Source organism: Pipistrellus kuhlii, unplaced genomic scaffold (genome assembly GCF_014108245.1).
Source record: "Pipistrellus kuhlii isolate mPipKuh1 unplaced genomic scaffold, mPipKuh1.p scaffold_m20_p_9, whole genome shotgun sequence".
NCBI classification, from domain to species: Eukaryota; Metazoa; Chordata; class Mammalia; order Chiroptera; family Vespertilionidae; genus Pipistrellus; species Pipistrellus kuhlii.
The window spans coordinates 30,900,721-30,921,283 of NW_023425595.1; the positions used below are offsets into that span (position 1 = coordinate 30,900,721).

The window sequence follows — 20,563 nt, forward strand, 5'->3', positions numbered from 1 at the left end:
GGCTACCAACTGCTTGCCTCCCTGCCTTCCTGATCACCCCCTAACCACTCCCCTGCCAGCCTGATTTGATGCCTAACTGCTCCTCTGCCAGCCTGATTTTCCCTAACTGCCCTCCCCAGCAGGCCTGGTCCCCCCTCAAAAATGCTCTCCCCTGCAGGCCTGGATCCCCCACAACTGCCCTTTCCTGCAGGCCAAGTCACTCCCAATTCCCTCCTCTCTCAGCCTGGTCAGTCATAACTCCCCTCCCATGAAGGATTGATTGCCCCCAATTGTCCTCCCTTACAGACCAGGTCCATCCCAACTGTCCTCCCCTGTTGGCCATCTTTTGGTGGCCATCTTGTGTCCACACAGGGACAGGATCTTTGACCACATAGGGGCAGTCATCTTTTGTGTTAGAGCGATGGTCAATCTGCATATTACTCTTTTATTAGATAGGATAGAGGCCTTGTGCATGGGTGGGGGCCAGCTGGTTTGCCCTGAAGAGTGTCCTTGATAAGGGTGGGGGTTCCCTTGGGGCATGGGGTGGCCTGGGTGAGGGGTCTGTGGTGGTTTTCAGGCTGTTCACATCTCTCGGCGATTCAAGTGGAGGCCGGGGGATCTGGGATTTATTTATATTCTATCATTGAAACTTTGTAGCCTTGAGTGGAGGCCTGGGTTCGCCAGGATGTGTAGAAAGCTTAGCTTCCTCCATTGCTGGAGAAACCCAAGCCTCCTGCTCTCTCTGAGGCCACAGCCATCTTGGTCGGGTTAATTTGCATACTTGCTCCTGATTGGCTGGTGGACATGGCTGGTGGTATAGGAGAGTGATGGTTAATTTGCATATTATCTTTTATTAGATAGGATTGCACTTATATTTATCTAAATTTTTAAAATTTATTTTCAAACTTAATTTATGGCTGATAAAATCAGAGACTTTGTCTTATCATTTAATTCCACTGCTTAAAATGTCATGCCTACACAGTGGGTGCTCAAAAATATTGGGAAAAGTAATGTATATACATGTAATTATATATATATATGTGTGTGTGTGTGTGTGTTGTGCGTGTTTGTGTGTGTGGGCGTGCGTGCGTGCGTGCGTGCATCTAGGTTTATATGTACATATATATGCATAATGGACATGTATATGTAGTATGTGAATATGTAATATCATATGTCAGATACTTTGCTAGGTGTTGAGCAAGGCAAATAAAATGTGGTTTCTATATGAAAGAAACTCATAACCTTGTGGCGGAAGAGATATTAAACCTTATTAAATTATTTCCTCCACTAACAGACAACTTTCTGTTAGTAGCAACAGAGCTCTCATGTAGTATTGGATAGGACAAATTCAGAAACCTATGGTTGGATATAAAAGAAAGGACATCAGGATGATGGTTGCTTAAATACAAATGGATAATTATAAAGGAAGAAATCAGGTTCTGGGAATATACTGTAGTGGATCATAGAAAAAAATAATGGGGAAAAGAGAAAGAAACTCTATAGAAATAAGAAAATATAAATTTTTCAAATTGAAGGAGAAACTCTATTATGTGTGCTATCCTTGTCTGATGTAATCATTTATTTCAGCTATGACCACCTAACTTTCAATTACTCTGGGCTACTGTAGTAAGGACTAAGTAGTTCTGCCATGTCCAGAAAAAAGCTAACATAATGTAAACATTTTTATTTTTTCTTTCCATCACTAATCTATGGAATTGGAAAGCAAAGTATCTCTTTTTCATATCTATCTTCTCCTTAACAAAAGTGCTAGTAACACAGCTTATTGTCCCACACTTTTCTCATAGAATCCTGGATCTTTTGTTGATAATCCAGAGGAATCATGCATATGCAGGATAATGTGGGTTAGGAATCACTACTGTGAATGCAATTATAGCTTTGGGTAGTAGAATGGAGTAAGATAATTGTTTGGTTCCTTGAAATCCCTCATGTATGGATTCTTCTGTGAAGTCTGCATAATCGACGGGAATGGTTTCTAAGTTGTAGCATCGAAATTTCCTGGAGAACTTGTTAAAATGCAGATAATCCTATAAAAGTCTAAGAATGTGAGTAGGTATGAGATGGTTCCTGGAATATGCAGTTAAGAACACAAAAGATACAGGTTGACATAAGAATATGTTTTGAGAAACAATGGCTTATATTGATGTTATTATTACCTTTAGGTAAGAATTCTGCGACGATATATTTGGAGTGCTACCTTGAACATAGAGATACATTTCTGTGGTAATAACTGAGAAGAAAAAGAAAAAAAGAACATTTCTTCTGGATAAACCTAACATGTGGCCCAACAGCAGCTTCAGTTCCTTCCTGTTGACTGGTTTTCCAAGCTTGGAGGCAGCTCACCACTGGATTTCTATACCATTCTTTTTTGTCTACATCTCTGTCCTTTTTGGCAATGGCACCCTCCTCCTTCTCATTAAGGAAGATCACAATCTTCATGAGCCTATGTACTATTTCCTGGCCATGTTAGCAGCCACAGACCTGGGGCTCACCTTAACCACAATGCCCACTGTGATGGGAGTCCTGTGGTTGGACCATAGGGAGATTGGAAATGTAGCCTGTTTTTCTCAAGCCTACTTCATACATTCACTTTCTTTTGTAGAGTCTGGTGTTTTGCTGGCTATGGCCTATGATCGTTTTATTGCCATTTGCAACCCCCTTAGATATACCGCCATACTCACTAATACTCGAGTAGTGAAAATTGGGCTGGTAGTTCTGACGAGGGGATTTGTATCTGTTGTTCTCCCAATTTTACCCCTCTATTTTTTCCCATATTGCCATTCCCATGTCCTTTCCCATGCATTCTGCCTTCACCAGGATGTCATCAAACTGGCCTGTGCTGATACCACCTTCAATCGGCTGTATCCAGTTGTGCTTGTAGTCCTTATATTTGTACTGGATTCTCTGATTATCCTCTTCTCCTATGTGTTGATACTCAAGAGTGTCCTGAGCATTGCCTCCAGAAATGAGCGGGCCAAGGCCCTCAACACCTGTGTCTCCCATATCTGCTGTGTCCTGGTTTTCTACATCACAGTGATTGGATTGTCTCTAATTCATCGGTTTGGGAAGGATGTTCCACATATTGTCCACCTCATTATGAGCTATGTCTATTTCCTGTTTCCTCCATTAATGAATCCTATAATCTACAGTGTAAAAACCAAGCAGATCCAGAGTGGTGTTCTTCACCTTTTCAGGATCCATAAGGTTATAACTTAATCTCTGACCACCACTGCCCTTCATTTGAGAACTCTGGTTTGTGACATGGGAGCAAAGAAGTTTCATATCAACCACCCACGATCATATTTCTTGGTAAAAATAGTTATCAAAGTAGAACTACAAATTATTCTAAGGTAACTCAGGTCTTAGACCTAATGTAGTTTGTACAATAAATAAAAAAATCTGTATACTAAATATCTCCATTTGACACTCAATTCTTATAATAATACTAATCTAGGTGTGTACAGTTGTGTCTATAATGTAACTATCATGTATTTCTTTGGAATTAGAAAGATAGCAGGTTGGAACAGAGTTATAAAATTGTGAGTTGGTTTGGGTGAAATAGAGTATAGTTTTGTATATTTATAACCAATTCAACCTCAAACTCCCACAAATTCCCCCACAGATATCCATACAAACTATGGGGACCTATATTCTTGGTAACTGAAACCCGAAAAAGAAAAAGAATTATTTCTTAAATAGTGTTGTAATTGTCATATTAACTACCTGATTGGTTTCTTCTTCCTCCATCAAATGATAAAAGAAACCATGAATAAAAGAGAAGAAATAGACCTAGTCCTTGACCTTCTATCTTTGTCCTCATTACTACCCTACTATGCCAATTTTTAGCTCTGAAGTTGGTACCATCTCCAGAACACTCACCAGAGACAAACTAGTCTGTTTGAGTAGAAGACGCAATCTCTTCTTCCTCTTTTGCTATGAATAAGTCAAAGGGACTGAAGGAATAGGTTTTCATATCTTTGGGGGGAAATAGTCACTTTCTAGATGTATCCTGACTTTATTTTATAGAGTGTGGATGTCCCAAGGAATAAAATATTATTTTTATTTGATCAAAATTTTATGATGAGTTAGGAAGGGACCTGTGATCCAAGTTAAAATACCCTCTAAAAGTGTAGTTTATGTCTTCTTTACATCTAAATCAGAGCAGGAAGAGAATCAAATGAGCCAGGAAATGGAACTAGATAGAAGATATTATTGACATCATTTGTCCTTTGTCCAGATCGCTTTGCAAAACTGTACACCTACCCCTTGCACCTATAATTGTTGGCTTCTCATTGTCCACATTACAGCTTTCTTCAAGTTATTTTCTCTCAACCCCTTAAGAATCGCCTCACCAAGATTATGGCCCCTGGTGCCAAGGAAGAAGGCTGTGCACATATACTGACCATCTTGCCTTCTGAAGTTCAATTCCAGATTGGAGTTTGTATGTCCTTTCTTATATCCTTCCTTGTATTCTCTGCTTTTCATCATTTCCTGTCTCCAGAAGGCATTCATTAATAAATTGCATGCATCTAAATTCCCATCTCAGGCTTTGCTTACAGGGAGTGCAGTGTAAGAAACCTATAACTCTAATTTTTTCCCCAATTTCATCAATAAATGTAATTGTGAAAAGACTAAGGTTATAAAAAGAGAATAACTATTATTTTACTCATTTTAATCCATTTATTCTCTATGACATCCAAGTAACACTGTCTGAATAACATATTAAATATGAGTATGAGCATGATGGTAAATCATGTCTTTTTTTCAATTATCTATAAGTCTTACTGTGGTAAAATGCCAGATATTATTAGCAATCATTTTGCAACAGTCTCTCCCAAGAAAAACTACAAATAGGTCTTGTATATATAAGCATGGTAGATTTCAAAGTGGTCCACTAGACCAACATATTAACACATCAGTGAATCTCCTTCATATAGAACAGTCTGTGAAGTCTGTAATTTAGCTTATACTCATTAAAGACAAAAACAAAAGCCCAAACACTTGCATGGATAAGTGATTAATAAATTCACCGGTTGCCTTTTGAGTGAAATAAATAGTATTTAGTACAGGAGATCTATTGTATATAATAACTTATACTAGGGAAAAGTTTTCCAGCATCAGTCTCTCTTCTAAAGAATATTAAAATTATATAGCATGTATTTAAAAATATAATTTCAATAAGAATATTAAGTTTGAGTTAGGAAATAAAATCCTGCATGTGCATTCCTGTGAATTAAAAAAATATTTAAAAACAAGAACAGAACAGACATATAGATCAATGGAATCAAATTGAGAACACAGATATCAACCCAAATCACTATGCTCAATTAATATTTGACAAAGGAGGCACGAATATACAATGGAGTCAAGACAGTTTCTTCAATAAATGGTGTTGGGAAAATTGGACAGACACATGCAAAAGAATAAAACTAGATCACCAACTTAGACCATTCACAAAAATAAACTCAAAATGGATACAGGACTTAAACATCAGATGGGAAATCATAAAAATACTAGAAGCATCCACAGGCAGCAAAATCTCAGACGTATGCCAAAAGAACTTCTTCACTGATACTACCCCTAGGGCAATGGAAGCTAAAGAGAAAATAAACAAATGGGACTACATCAAAATAAAAGAAACCATCAACAAAACAACAAGAAAGCCCACTGTGTGGGAGAACATATTTGCAAATGATACCACTGATAAAGGTTTAATCTCCAACATCTACAAACAGCTTATACAACTAAATAAAAGGAAGATGAATAATCCCAATTAAAAACTGGGCAATGGACCTAAATAGAACATTTTCAAAAGAAGACAGAAGGAAGGCCAAAAAACACATGAAAACATGCTCAAAGTCACTAATTGTCTGAGAGATGCAAATCAAAACAACAATGCGGTACCATCTCACACCTGTCAGAATGGCCAACATCAACAAATCAACAAACAACAAGTGTTGGCAAGGTTTCGGAAAAAAAGGAACCCTCTTGCACTGCTGGTGGGAATGCAGACTGGTGCAACCACTGTGGAGAACAGTGTGGAGTTTCCTCAAAAAACTGAAAATGGAACTCCCATTTGACCCAGTAATCCCACTTCTAGGAATATATCCTAAGAAACTAGAAACACCAATCAGAAAGGATATATGCACCCCTATGTTCATAGCAGCATAATCTACAATAGCCAGAATTTGGAAACAGCCTAGGTGCCCGTCAGCAGATGAATGGATCCAAAAACTATGGTACATCTACACAATGGAATACTATGCTGCCATAAAAAATAAGGAATTCTCATCATTTGCAGCAACCTGGATGGTATTGGAGAACATCATGCTGAGTGAAATAAGCCAATCAATGAAAGAGAAACACCACATGACCTCACTCATTTGTGGATAATAAAGAACATTATAAACTGATGAACCAAAAGATAGATATAGAGACAGTAAAGCAACAAGCAGACTGTCAAATTACAGCGGGGAGGGGAGGAAGATCTGGGGGAGATAATAGATCAACCGAAGGACTTGTATACATGCATATAAGTACAACCAATGGACATAAAACTCTGGGGAGGGAGGGGATATTGGAGGGAGGGAGGGGGGCAAAACATCAATAAAATATAAATTAAAAAAAATATTTAGAGTGTAATAAAAATGCAATGTTTAAAAAAAATAAAGTTTAATGAAGTCCAAAATAAATAAATAAATAAATTAATTAATTAATTAATTTAATTTAAAATCTTTAAAAAGATCAGAGAGCCTAAACCGTTTGGCTCAGTGGATAGAGCATCGGTCTGCGGACTGAAAGGTCCCAGGTTCGATTCCGGTCAAGGGCATGTACATTGGTTGCAGGCACACAGCTGGTGGGGGTGTGCAGGAGGCAGCTGGTCAATGTTTCTCTCTCATCGACGTTTCTAGCTCTCTATCCTTCTCCTTTCCTCTCTGTAAAAAATCAATAAAATATATATTAAAAAAAAGATCAGAGAGTGAGAAGTATTAGAGATACACTGAAAATCCATAATCACCTAACAAGTCAGCAGGTTATTTCTCCTCCAAATACAAAATGAATCCATGCTAGGTGAAGGGCAGATGAGTTTCATTCAGTTAAATAATAAGTAATTGTTGGGTCCCTTCTTAGGAGTACAAACTTTTATATAGTAAATTATAGGTGATGTCTTTAATGATACTTATTACATATTATGAGTATTAAATTAGATTAGGAATATTTAAAGGGCCAAGGATTACTTTATGCTATTATAGAATGTAAATCAATTTTTATTTTTGTAGCCTAAATCCTCAGGCAGGATCATTATTATGAATAATCTCATACACCAAATTCATTTTTATAGGATATTTAGGAGTTTATGTCCTTAGTCACTAATGTGTGACACCAAGCTGAGATAGCAGTAGCAGTGAATAGTGAAGAATCCATTCAGGGGGCTAAATTAAATGATTGTATCTGCACAGGTTAATGTGCAATGCTGAAGGCCAACATAATAAAATCAGAGGCTGTAAAATATCAACACAGGCTTGCTCCACAAATTGCAAACTCCATAAGAGAAAGACTTCCCTAAGTCATTAGTGAAGGTAATTAGATGCCTGATTGTTACGTTCATCTCTGTCATAAGTAATATGAAACAGGAATGAAACCTAAGCTCTGTGGCACCACAGACGCATCCAGGGCTAAGGAATGGTAAGTCCTGGAGGAAAATATTTTAACTCAAAAAGATAAGATATTTTGAATAATGAGACTAGTTGGATAACTTTAAAACATATTGTCTCATTAAAATTGAGCTCTGTGGCCCAAAATGAGATGGGCATTAACTAGTGACTCTGGTGAGGAAACACTACATCAAAGGCTTTCATGAGATGAGAAGTCCTTCCAATCTGAGAGGTTATGCTGTAGTGATTCTGTATTTTACAGACAGTACAGCAAGAAATATGAAGGAAATGAAAATGGTTTTGGGAACATTCATGACAGAGCTGTTCATGAATAGTTGCTTAACAAAAAGATAGACACTGTTAGTGCTTTGCTTACTTCCTCCCAGGCCCCCTGACCTGTGGTTATGAGCTGTTCCTGTTCTCCAGAGACTTGTCCTCTACCTCACTAGAAAGTTGTCCTAACCTTGCAGCATCTTGTCTCAAATTATTTTCCATTTGTTCTAGAGAGTGTGTTGCCTGGAATGGTGTACATAGGGGTAGTAGAGTTACGTAGATGAGAGGATAAACCTTTCTTCAAATATATGAGAGGACAGCTTGGACATTGTGTATATTACCTCGGGTAATTACTTTCATCTCATTTTGAGTTCAAACTATGGCTATCCCATATTGTCACCCCCAAATTTGTACTTGATACAAATAGTTTTTAGGCATAGGGACATTCAGACTCATTTCCAGAAACTGTCTCTTAATCATGACTTTCAAAAACCAACCAAGTTTTACAAAGGTTTATGAGCAGAAGAAAGTTCAGGACAAATTTAACTGAATCTAAATGTCAAAGGCCAAATGTGACCTGTATGGTTGAATACATTGCATACACCCTCATTTTAAAGTCTCACAGTTGGGCTAGCATCCAGGATAAATTTAGGAGACAAGGCTCAGACAAGAAAATAGAGTCCCTCAGATCCATATCTCTGCCAGAATATGAGTATACACTTTCTACTCAATTACAAAGTATTATAGAAACTCAAGGATGGTAATAATACCTTCATCAATGTCCATGGCATCACCTTACTATTATACAAGATACTTAAAGTGAAAGATTTTTTACTTGAATTGTTCTAGGAACAATAACTGTGACCTCTAGGTAAGACTAAGAGATAAATAAAAATCTCACTGTTTGAATGTATTAGCAATATGTCCAGTACTGTAATGAGTAATCTCATTTCAAACCAAGGAAAGGTGTCAGGAAATGATCAAGCTTCATCTAAATTTAGTGAGTTTATTTGCTCTAGGATTTAGGAATAACAAAGTCAATTTTAGTTTTGATGGTATCTTCTCTTCTTGAAGTGGGAATATGAAGGAACCAAGATGAACTGACAGCAAAACTTTCACAATGAAGCTACTATTTTGTTTTCTGTCTGCAACGAAAATGTGGGAACATAGGACCCAGTTCTGGGGGCCCAACTCTTTCTCCCAAAGAGGCCAGAAAAAGATATCCTAGAAGCCTAATTATCTACAGCTGCAGTGACCCTGGGGAACCATTTTTCTATAATAGTAACATTGCCAATTAATAATGCTAGCTGTCTTCAAAAGTAACATTTGCACCACATTGTACATCAAGATTCAGCAATTACTTCTTCCATTAATTTCTGGTGCTCCAGGTAAGGCTCTGGTTGTCATGGAAGAACATAATGGAGATAATAGAAAGGAAATAAAGATAACAGACCTTCTTGGACTAATCTTCCTTCACGTAGGTGTTGAAAGAAGGTAAATAGAAAACCGAGAAAAGCTATTATTTGTCTATATTAGGGGTGTCGAACTCAATCAGAGAAGGGGCCAAAATCTAAAATCCAGCCTAAATCGCGGGCCGAATGGTTTACTGAACAGTCATAAACTGTCATTGTGATGGAAATGCAGCGGAGTGCAGTGATGACAGCGCGGTGCGGGCCACATTGCAAGGCCTGGCGGGACGGATTTGGCCCGCGGGCCTTGTGTTTGACACATGTGGTCTATATGGATCTGTCCAGTGAAATTCCCAGAGTTAACCAAGAATATTTTTCCTACAACAGACACTTTTTTGAAAGAGGCAAGAAGCAGAAGAGAGACTGATATTGAGAGTGAAGCAGGGGTCTTCAAACTACGGCCCGCTGGCCACATGCGGCCCGCAGAGAAGTCTGATCAGGCCCGCCAGGTTTTTTGGGCAGTGAGCGCAGCCGAGGTGTTACAGTAGGAATTAGTAGTTCATATAGTCTGGCCCTCCAGCTCTCTGAGGGACCGTTATCTGGCCCCCACTTTAAAAAGTTTGAGGACCCCTGGAAGGTCATCATTATACATGTAGGACTTTGCTGAATCTTCCTCCAAGTTTTGTTCTCTGTGTTCAGTATTCTTTCTCTCATATCTTTCTATGTGACATTTCTGCTACCCATTTCCTCTTCTGTGCTTTTGCCTTCAGTAATTTGACTAATTCTCAGTTATAGAACAAAATAATACCTATCCTTAAGAGTTGTTATTCCATTAAGGATTAGAAATAAACATTGTATAAGAACTCCAGTGGGTGAGACCAAGTCAGAACTGATCAATCAATTATGTCCACAAATGGGAGGAAATTAAAGTCTGGAGGGCTTGATAGTAGCACATATATAGGTAGTTGGTAAGTTATTTGTAACTCTTATTTGGGCATTTGTAAAAACACAGTGTATGGATTAGACAGTTTACACATTAGCCAATTATGGTATCAGTATTATTTGGAAGTCAGTGCCATTACACAAATCATTTTAGCCATCAGCCTAACCAGTAGGCAGTGCAGCCTGTTAATAATAATACAATTAAAATGTTATAAATCATTGCATAATTAGCAAACCAAAGTCTGTCATTTTTTTCCAAGAGAATTGATGTTTAATATAGCAGTCAGTAATATAAACAATGCTAGTATTGGATTAGGAGTGCACCCATGTTTTAAATATGTTTTTATTGTTTTTTTCAGAGAGAGAGAGAGGGAGATAGAAATACTTGTGAGAGAATTTGAAAAAGAAGCATCAGTTGCTTCCCATATGTGCCCTATTGGTGATTGCACCCGAAATCCAGGTAGGTATGTGCCCTGTACCTTATCCTGGAACTGAACTGGCACCTTTCAGTGCACAAGACAACACTCAACCAACTGAGTCCCACAGGCCAGGGAAGTACACCCATGTTTTAATTAGAATGAGTTAGAGTCGCTATGTCTAAAGGACTGATAGTAGAAATGTGAAAGACAAAATATTTGTGCTAAATTTTGTGCTGAAGCCTGGGTGATATAGGAAAGACATCTGGAACTTAGAAGAAGTGGGGCAAAATGAAGGAAAAAGATTGTAATAAAACTAAGAAGAGTGTAATGGATACAAAAAGGAAGAAGCAGGAGAATGACAGGATGGAGTAGACATCCAGCTGAAACTTAGGAGGTGCATGAACCATACAGACAGAAATCATCAGAGGCACCCTGCCAGGGTCACCCAAAATTAGATGAACTATGCATATGTATGAAAAACAAATGTGTATGTTGTATAGGGATTTTCCATGTGGCAATAGATAACTGACATAATAATTAATTTAAACTAAATATTGCTTTTTACTAATAGGTAAGATACAAATAATAGCAATCTCTACTGCCTTAGTTTTCTATTGCTTGGAATGAATTGCCCCAAACTGTGCTGTTAAATCAATATTTATTTATAATATCACAGTTCTGTAGGCCAGAAGTTTAGCAGTCTTGACTGGTTTCTCTGCTTAGGGAATCTTAAGGACAAAATCAAGGTTGTGTTAAACTCTTATTTGAAGGGTCTAGAGAAGAATCCATTTCCTGCCTCACTCATATTGTTGGCAGAATTCAGTTTCTTATGGCAGTAAAAGTCTCAGGTCCCTCCCTCTTGTAGAATGTCATAGAATTGGAATCATACAGTATGGAATGTTTTCCCATTGGCTTCTTTTACTTAGTAAGAGGAACAAAAGTTTACTTCATACTTTTTATGACTTGATAATTTAGTTCCTTTTAGCACTGAATAATATTCTATTGTTTGCAGTACCACAGTTAATTTATCCAGGGATCTAATGAAAGACATATTATTTGCTTCCAAAGTTTTTTGTGTTATTTTTTTTTTAATCTTTGTTGTTGAAAGTATTACATATGTCCCCTCCCCCCCCCAATTGACCCCTTCTAACTTACCCCCAACTCCCATCCCAGGCCTTCACCACCCTATTGTCTGTATCCATAGGTTATGCATATCTATATACAAGTTCTTTTGTTGGTTTCTTCCCACCCACCCACTCCCACCTTCCCTTTTAGAATATGTCTAGACATAAAATTTTTAACACTTTTTGGTAGATACCAAGGAGTGCAGTGATTACATTTTATGTAACAGTAGGTTTAGTTTTGTATGTAGCCACCAAACTGTCTTCCAAATGACTGTATCATTTTGTATTCCCACCAGCAATGGATGAGAATCCATATCACCGCCAGTATTTGGTGATTATCAATATATAGGATTATGGCCATTTTAGTAAGTGTGTAAATATCTATGTTTTTTGTTTGTTTGCTTGTTTTTATTGTTTTTTTTTTTGTTTTGTTTTTTACCACTGTGAGGTTTAAAGAATTAAGAAATATCAGATGACTAAGTAATATACACAAATCTAATTGCCTTTACTGAAACATTAAGAATTGGGTGGGGAGGGGAGTCATTTTCAAGTTTTTATATTCTATCTTCTGGAGCCAAATACAATACTTCCTTGAAGCAGAAAGTTGTAAAACTTTATAAAATTTAATATTATAAAAATCCCATGAAGTCACATAAAAGACTTCAGGTACCCTTCTTTGGGGCTCCCTAAGTGGGGTGGTCCTGTAGATTTGCATATTAATTTAGTCACATAGAATATTGCAATGTGAGATTCAATTCAAGTAAAGATTGCATGACCCAAATAAAGTGGTTTTTTGTTCCTCACAAGATCATAAGGTTTGTGCCATTAATGTTCATTTTTGTAGTTAGCATCAATTTCTATTTATTAAATCAATGAGCATATAATATGAATGAATGGTGAATCCAAAATGAAACCACCAAATTCTTTCCTATAATGTAAAACATGATTACAATAGAGATGAGAATATTCTAGAAGATAGAACTAGAATTGGACAAAGGACCTTGGGTTTTAGTTGAGAGTAGGTCAGACATTTGGATAAGCATTAGCTAAAGATTCTGACCCAGATAATAAAGGGTTAGAAAATATTGGAATTAGAGAACTGGAATGAGAAATTTATGAAGGTGGAATACAAGGTTAGCACAATTCTACAGAAAGACTGCGATTTCTTATACTTAAGTGATATGAAAAAAAATTAATTTTATAGTCTAAAGGTGTACTATCCAATACTGTAGCCTGTGCTTAGCTTGAATTGGGATTTTTTTTATAAATGTAAACTAAATACTGGATTTTGAAGCATTGGTACAATCAAGTGTAAAATATTTCATCCACGATTTTTATACTGTTTACCTTTGAAATAATATTTTTAACATAGCAGTTAAGTAAAATACATTATTGAAATTATTTGTCACTCTTCCTCTTTAAAAATCTTATATGCCTATTAGAACATTTAAAATCACATATGTATCTTAAATTATATTTCTACTGGGCAAGGCTAATTTACAGAGACTTCACTTTTATTTGTCTGTTTCAATGCAGGGGTCCACCATGTGGTCCAACACTAGTGCTGATCCTTTCCTACTGACTGGCTTCCCAGGTCTGGAGACATTTCATCCTTGGATTTCCATCCCTTTCTTTGTCATCTATATCTCCATCCTCCTCGGCAATGGCACTCTCCTCTTCCTTATCAGAGAAGACCACATTCTTCATGAGCCTATGTACTACTTTTTGGCTATACTGGCAGCCTCAGATCTAGGAGTGACTTTGACAACAATGCCCACAGTGCTTGGTGTTCTGTGGCTGGATCACAGGGAGATTAGCCACGGGGCCTGCTTCTTCCAGGCCTATCTAATCCATTCACTCTCAATCGTGGAGTCTGGAGTCTTGCTTGTTATGGCCTATGATCGTTTTATTGCCATCTGCAATCCCTTAAGATACACCTCCATTCTCACCAATGCTAAGGTGGTGAAGATAGGTCTAGGGGTTCTACTGCGAGGATTTATACTTATTGTGCCCATAATCATCACCCTTTCTGAATTCCCCTACTGTAGGTCACATGTCCTCTCCCATGCCTTCTGTTTACACCAAGATGTGATCAAACTGGCCTGTGCTGACATTACTTTCAATAGACTTTATCCTATAGCCTTGGTTTCATTAACTGGCTTCTTGGACTCTATGCTTATCCTTATCTCTTATATCTTAATCCTTAAGACTGTTATGGGCATTGCTTCAGGTAAGGAGCAGACAAAAGCTCTAAACACCTGTGTTTCTCATATTAGCTGTGTTCTGGTTTTTTATGTCACTGTGACTGGGCTGACCCTCATTCATCGATTTGGGAAATATGTGCCACATATAGTTCATATCATCATGAGTTATATCTACTTTCTCTTCCCCCCTTTTATGAATCCAATAATCTATAGTATTAAGACCAAGCAGATCCAGAATGGTATCAATCGTCTTCTCTCTTTCCATAGAACTTGAGCTTGATTTACTTAGGGTGTTCTCCCCATTGATAGATGAGTTTTGCAGCAGAATTAATTATATGATACCAATGTGTCTTAGAATCAAAGGGATTGGGATTCTTATCATTTCAAACACAGATCCTCTTATTCTCAGCTCCTTGCCCCATCACATCACTAATGACCTTGGCTTTAGTTCTGTTGCACTGCTTGGTAGATTAGTTTGCTATTTTCTTTTATTTTCTATTCTGGAAAAAAAATCATTACTATTAATGGTTTTGAGGTCAACGACACTTGAAATTATTGCAGGGTCTACACAAAGAAAGGAGAATGAGATAACTTGAAAGAGTTCTGTGTGGAAATAAACAGTTAAGATATTTTCTCTATGTATTGGTTTCAGAAACCCCCTTTGGCATTAGAGTAGATCAGAAATAGATGAGAGTAAGGTATTCAGACCAAGAGAGGTCTTGCTGTTATAATAACCAGAAGGCAAACAAGAAGGATTTCAGCAGATTCCAACATGGTTAGCATTCCACAAAGAATTGTAAGAAGACCTATAGTTGATAATATCTGATGTTTTCCAACTAATAAGCTGAGGACTCCAAATTATCTAACCTATATAATACCGTAAAAGGTCAGGGACCATAAGTGTAACAACAGGAACAACCGCTCAACCAGTCGCCATGAGGTGCATTGACCACCTCTCAGTCCCCTTACCCCTCCGCCCATGAGTCGTGGTGGGTGGGGCAGCTAGTGGCAGTTGCAGTGGGTGGGGCACACAATTTTGTGCACTAGGCTTCTAGTAATAAAATAAAGTTCTATTTTTTGCACACCTAAGATTTTGTTTTGTGTTCTACAAATCATAACTTCCACATATGAAAAAGAGGTACAAATAATGGAAGCATTCTAATAATAATTTTTTTTTCTGGAATGAGAGGTTGGTAATAAACTGCCTTCCAGAAATATTCTTATTTTATATTGATAGTTTTGAAACACAAAGTTAACGTAGGGCCTTCAATGCATTTTATTCTTTGTAGAAGTCAACATGATCAACATCTGTACATTAACAGTATATGAAGAAAGGCTATGTGTTATTATTTCATCAAGAGATTAGAAGGCTTGAAAAGAATTTTGCACGTTAAGCAAAATTATAGGAAACTAGAGGCCTGTTGCATGATATTTGTGCAAGAATAGGCCTTCCTTCCCCTGGCTTCATTCCCAGCCACCCAGGAGCCAGCAAGTCCCCACTCCCAGCAAATCCTTGCTTCTGTCCAGAACACCGCTCTCTCAGCCACTCTCCTCCCCTTCATAGCAGGCGTCCTGCCCCTCAGGGGCGCTTCACACCTACATATGCAAATTCACCAGCTTTGTTGGGTTAATTTGCATACTCACTCTCTTTGGCTCTGGGCATAGCAGAGGTATGGTCAATTTACATGTTTGTCTATTATTAGGTAAGATATGTTGGCAAATGAAATACCAATGTATTCAATCAATAATTAGACCATTAGTTTTTTTTTAATTTGAGAAGATGCATGTCTATAGGGAGTTTTCCCTAATCCCAAAAATATTTTTTATGTGCTTCCCTTAGCATGCTACCATCTAAGTGCTACCATACAGTGCTATGAAAACTCATGATATTTTCTTTCTAATAGCCACTATTGTGTTATAGTCTGTGGGGTGGTGGGGGAAAGACTAAGTTGCTCACTGTGAACCTGGCACAAACCGATTAAATATGTTAAAATAAAATAATTTTAAGAAAAAAAATTGACTGTCATGTACATGGCTACTAAGGAATTTATTAATGTTCTTCTGTATCAGAAATTATTTTCCCCCAAACAAACAGAAAAAAACAAAATTTCAATTGGAATTCATGAATTCCAGGAACAAAGATGGTACAAGTGTCCCTGGGATAAATTAAATCATGTTTGGCATTTGAAGGATGTAAGGAAAAGGACATTCATTGATTTCTTAAATCCCAATGCCTAGGATTCTGGGTGTCTGGGTGAAGAGAAGATGCCACATAATCAAGTCCTGATGTTTCTATATCTGCTGCCCTTTCAATTTCTAATTTTCTTCACACATCTTTTGGGAAACATTTTGTTTAGAGAGAAGAGAGAAGGTAGAGAAATCAAAGAATCTCTTGAGTGTCTATAAAGATGTAACTCTGGGGAGGTGATTTCTATGAACATAGTGAGCTAATGAAACCTCTTGGGCGAGGCTATATGAGGAAATCATTTGGCCTGAATCTTCAAATAGTTCAGCAATGGGTACCTGTTCCAATAACAAGACCTGAATTGATGAATATGAGGGACAGAACTATGAATTCACTCCTTTCCCCTCTAATGTTAGATGCGATCAAGGAAAAACAATTTTAAAAATTTTTCCAGAGGTTTGCAAAGAATGAAGATTTCAGCTGATGTGGGCAACACTATAGCCCAGATTTTCTTTCTTTCTTTCCAATAAGTGTATTAAAGAAACTGTTGAATTTGGACTTTCTAATCTGGACTAGATTGGGAAGTAGGATAACAGGGAATGCCCTAAATTAAATGTGACATTATGTGCTCTTATTAATTTATCTGCATAGAGAATTATAGTTTTTATTAGATCCTAACAGAAGACTGTGTTTGCTTAAGGAACTGCTCTCTTATAAAGGACATTGATAATTATGAGAGAGACTCAGAAGGATAAATCCTGAGATGCTGTCTCTGGCCCAACACCCTGATGCCTAGGAGAGCCTTTCCTCTATTCCACTCAGGAAGGGGTGGAGTGTATATAAAGAGCAGACAAGGGTGAAAGGGAAAGGTATCACACTGTCTTTGCTGTTCACTTATTTTTTTTGGACTTTGTGATGGATTCACAATTCACTATTTTATTTTAAGGTCTATATTTTTAAGCCTAAAGAATATTACATGGACAGAACAACATTTGCACAATTATAATTTAAATTTCTATATGACTTAAAATGTACTTTAATTTTAGGAATCATATAGCATTGGCAATTTTTATCTCAATGAGCATCATGTCAATGCAGATATAACTCTGGAGTATTTGTAACACAAGAGTTGATTTGTCCTGATTCTGATCTACTTCTGCTACTAAGGACATTTTATGAAGGAGGAAAGCATTTTCCTGCTGAGTATGCAGACACTCCTTGATGCTTCCAAATGTTTGATGAAATAAGTCTGCAGCATAAAAGGTAATATGTCCTCAATTTTGGATTGTGGCAACCAAGAATATTGACATAGTGGAGATGACTGACATATTTAAGGTGTGGGAGCATTATAATATGACCAGTCATATAAGCAACAACTCTTCAGGAGCTAAATGTTGGAGGAAAAGGAGATAGGGCTAAGTGAAAACACAGAGAAAGAATCCGAACACATAGTAATGTGAAATGATTTTAGAAACAAGAACCATTGAATGGTGAAGGAACAATAAAAACTATTGCATGAGAATATTTAGAAGAAATGAGATAATCAACCAGGTAGAAAAATAGAAAAAGCATCTATCTCAAAGGTGGAATAGATAAGATATGTTTGGAACAGTACTTCTCAGATATTATTGCGCTTTGTGACAAAATGCAAATTTTGATTCAGGAAGTTGGAAGTGGAGGTCAAGGCATCATGTCTAACACATCCACATACTTATTAGCTGTGGCTGGTTGGTGGACCATAGTTCTAGTAGCCAGTCTCAAGAAAGGGGTAATTGTTGGAGCAATAAATCAATTGGAAGGGGGTAGTGATGCTTGTTGTGTTCCAAAAACACTGACATTCAATTTCAAAAACAAATAAGTATTTTTAAAAAATAATATGTGTATGTGTTTTCCATAATTGTGAAAAAAAATCAAGATCATAATTAAACTGTCTTAAAAGTTAGCAATCAGAACAGGAAAGCAGCTAAGTGCAATTATTATTCATTTGTACTTATTTATCTTGTTTGTTATTGTTATCACTGTTGCTGAAAAAAAAATTAAAGATACACATACTAGTAAGAACTGATGTTTTAAGAATAATAATATTTTTTCAAATTTGAGTATATGTTAAGCATTAACTTAACATTTTGTTCTAATTAGGGAAAGACCAACATTCCTCATCTCGTCTGATACCTGCAAGTCTCTACTCTCCTGCAAGGAAATAGTTTCAGAGTTATATTTAATTATTCCAAAGTTCAAAGATGGTGACTGATACTGCCATGATACTCCTGAAATATCTGGTTTCCTGGATTAAAGATTTCTAGAAAGCTGTTCTTCACCTGTAGACATATTATGTGGCCCAATATTAGTGCTGCCCCCTTTCTGCTGACTGGCTTCCCAGGCCTGGAAACAGCTCATCACTGGATCTCCATCCCCTTCTTTGCAATCTATGTCTCTGTGCTTCTTGGAAATGGCACTCTCCTCTACCTAGTCAAGAATGACCACGCTCTCCATGAACCCATGTACTATTTCCTTGCCATGCTGGCAGGAACAGATCTGATGGTGACATTGACCACGATGCCAACTGTAATGGGTGTATTATGGCTGAATCATCGGGAGATGAGCCATGGAGCCTGTTTCCTGCAGGCCTACTGCATTCACTCTCTTTCCATTGTAGAGTCAGGTATCTTGCTTGCCATGGCCTATGACCGTTTTATTGCCATTCACAATCCCTTGAGATATACTTCCATTCTCACCAATTCTCGAGTGGTGAAGTTAGGAATGGGAGCTTTTCTGAGGGGTTTCATATCCATTGTGCCTGTAATTGTGCGTCTTTTTTCATTTCCATATTGTCACTCTCATGTTCTCTCTCATGCTTTCTGTCTTCACCAAGAAATTATGAAACTGGCCTGTGCTGACATAACTTTCAATAGACTGTACCCTGTCATTCTGATTTCTTTAACAATCTTCTTAGACTCTTTGATCATCCTTTTCTCCTACATCCTAATTCTTAGGACTGTCATGGGCATAGCCTCTGGTGAAGAGAGAGCCAAGGCCCTCAATACCTGTATCTCCCACATCGGTTGTGTCCTCATCTTCTATGTCACTGTTATCGGTCTGTCATTTATTCATAGGTTTGGGAAAAATGTGCCACAAGTGGTCCACATTATAATGAGCTATGTATACTTTCTCTTTCCTCCTTTAATGAATCCTATCATTTACAGTGTCAAGACCAAGCAAATTCAATATGGCATTCGCCGCCTTTTAACTAAATATACAATTGAAAGTTAAACTCTGATGTGGGTGACTGTCCAGGAAAGAAGGTGAGGATCAGAGATTTTTTTGAATTGAGAGCAACAAAATTCACAAGGTCTCTAAACTTTCTGTGACAGCCTCCACTTCTTCAAATGATACAATGACATCTATGAGGCTCATCAGGGGTCTGCTCTTGACTTCATGGATTTGGTGTTTGTTAGGTTCATGGATTGATTTGTTTGTCATTATCCTGTGTTCTTCTCTCTAAATGTTAAGTAGAGAAAGGAAATATTTCTGATACATCTGGAAGATTAAGTGTAATCTGTTTTTTTGTTATATTTAATTAATACTATTGATATAAACCATCGATTTTATCAGTTTTTCAGTTTGATGTATCAATTTACATGTATTTCTTTGAACTTCTCTGCTCATATCTCTTGCTTATTTTCCATTAGGATGTTCATGCTTTCTTAATTTATTTGTGGGAGTGTATTATGATAAACCCCAGTGAGTCATTGACACTGAAAAATTCCCACTATACATATATATATATATATTTAAAATTTTATGCATAAATAACTTTATTAATATCTGTGTTATTAAGATTTGGGGGGCATTTGATAAAGGCTTCCTTAAATTCATGTTTATTTACTTAGTTTTTAATATTTTGAACAACATTTTACATATTTTATTTTATATTAGGTTAATATTTAGGGAAAAGGAAATCAGTCCTCAAGGTAATATCTATTCATTTGGCTATTATTTTAAGGTATGAGACAGGAATAACACTAAACAAAAATGTTCTAACTGCAAGCAGATATAAAATATTGCCTATTCAGATCACAGTCCACTGGAGAATCATATTTAAAATAATCCCCATGACTAGCAATAAAAAGATTAAAATAAAATGCTTTGAGGATGTGAATCTCAAAAAAAATCACATTGAGACTGGTTAGAGAAAAGTTTCCTGAAGAGTGTACCTTGAACTGAAATATGGGAGTATATTAGAAATTAACTGGTAAAAATAGGCATGAAGATGTTATAGCAGAGTTAATATGTGAAGAGGATGTAGGAGAAATGGATCATAGAACCTCTTTAAAGTGTGGCTGATAGTTGTAAGG

The 20,563-nt window shown here is 37.0% G+C and overlaps 3 protein-coding genes across 3 annotated transcripts; all 3 read left to right on the forward strand.

Moving 5' to 3' along the window:
- The first annotated feature begins 2,274 nt into the window (after positions 1–2,274).
- LOC118713505 (olfactory receptor 51B5-like) lies at positions 2,275–3,213 on the forward strand. The gene has a single exon (XM_036428135.1). The coding sequence runs from the start codon at positions 2,275–2,277 to the stop codon at positions 3,211–3,213; it is 939 nt and encodes a 312-aa protein (XP_036284028.1).
- A 10,151-nt stretch (positions 3,214–13,364) lies between these two features.
- Positions 13,365–14,297, forward strand: LOC118713509 (olfactory receptor 51B2-like). Its single transcript, XM_036428140.2, has one exon. The coding sequence runs from the start codon at positions 13,365–13,367 to the stop codon at positions 14,295–14,297; it is 933 nt and encodes a 310-aa protein (XP_036284033.1).
- A 4,074-nt stretch (positions 14,298–18,371) lies between these two features.
- Positions 18,372–19,744, forward strand: LOC118713506 (olfactory receptor 51B2). Its single transcript, XM_036428136.2, has one exon. The coding sequence runs from the start codon at positions 18,540–18,542 to the stop codon at positions 19,476–19,478; it is 939 nt and encodes a 312-aa protein (XP_036284029.1). The 5' UTR covers positions 18,372–18,539; the 3' UTR covers positions 19,479–19,744.
- The last annotated feature ends 819 nt before the right edge of the window (positions 19,745–20,563 follow it).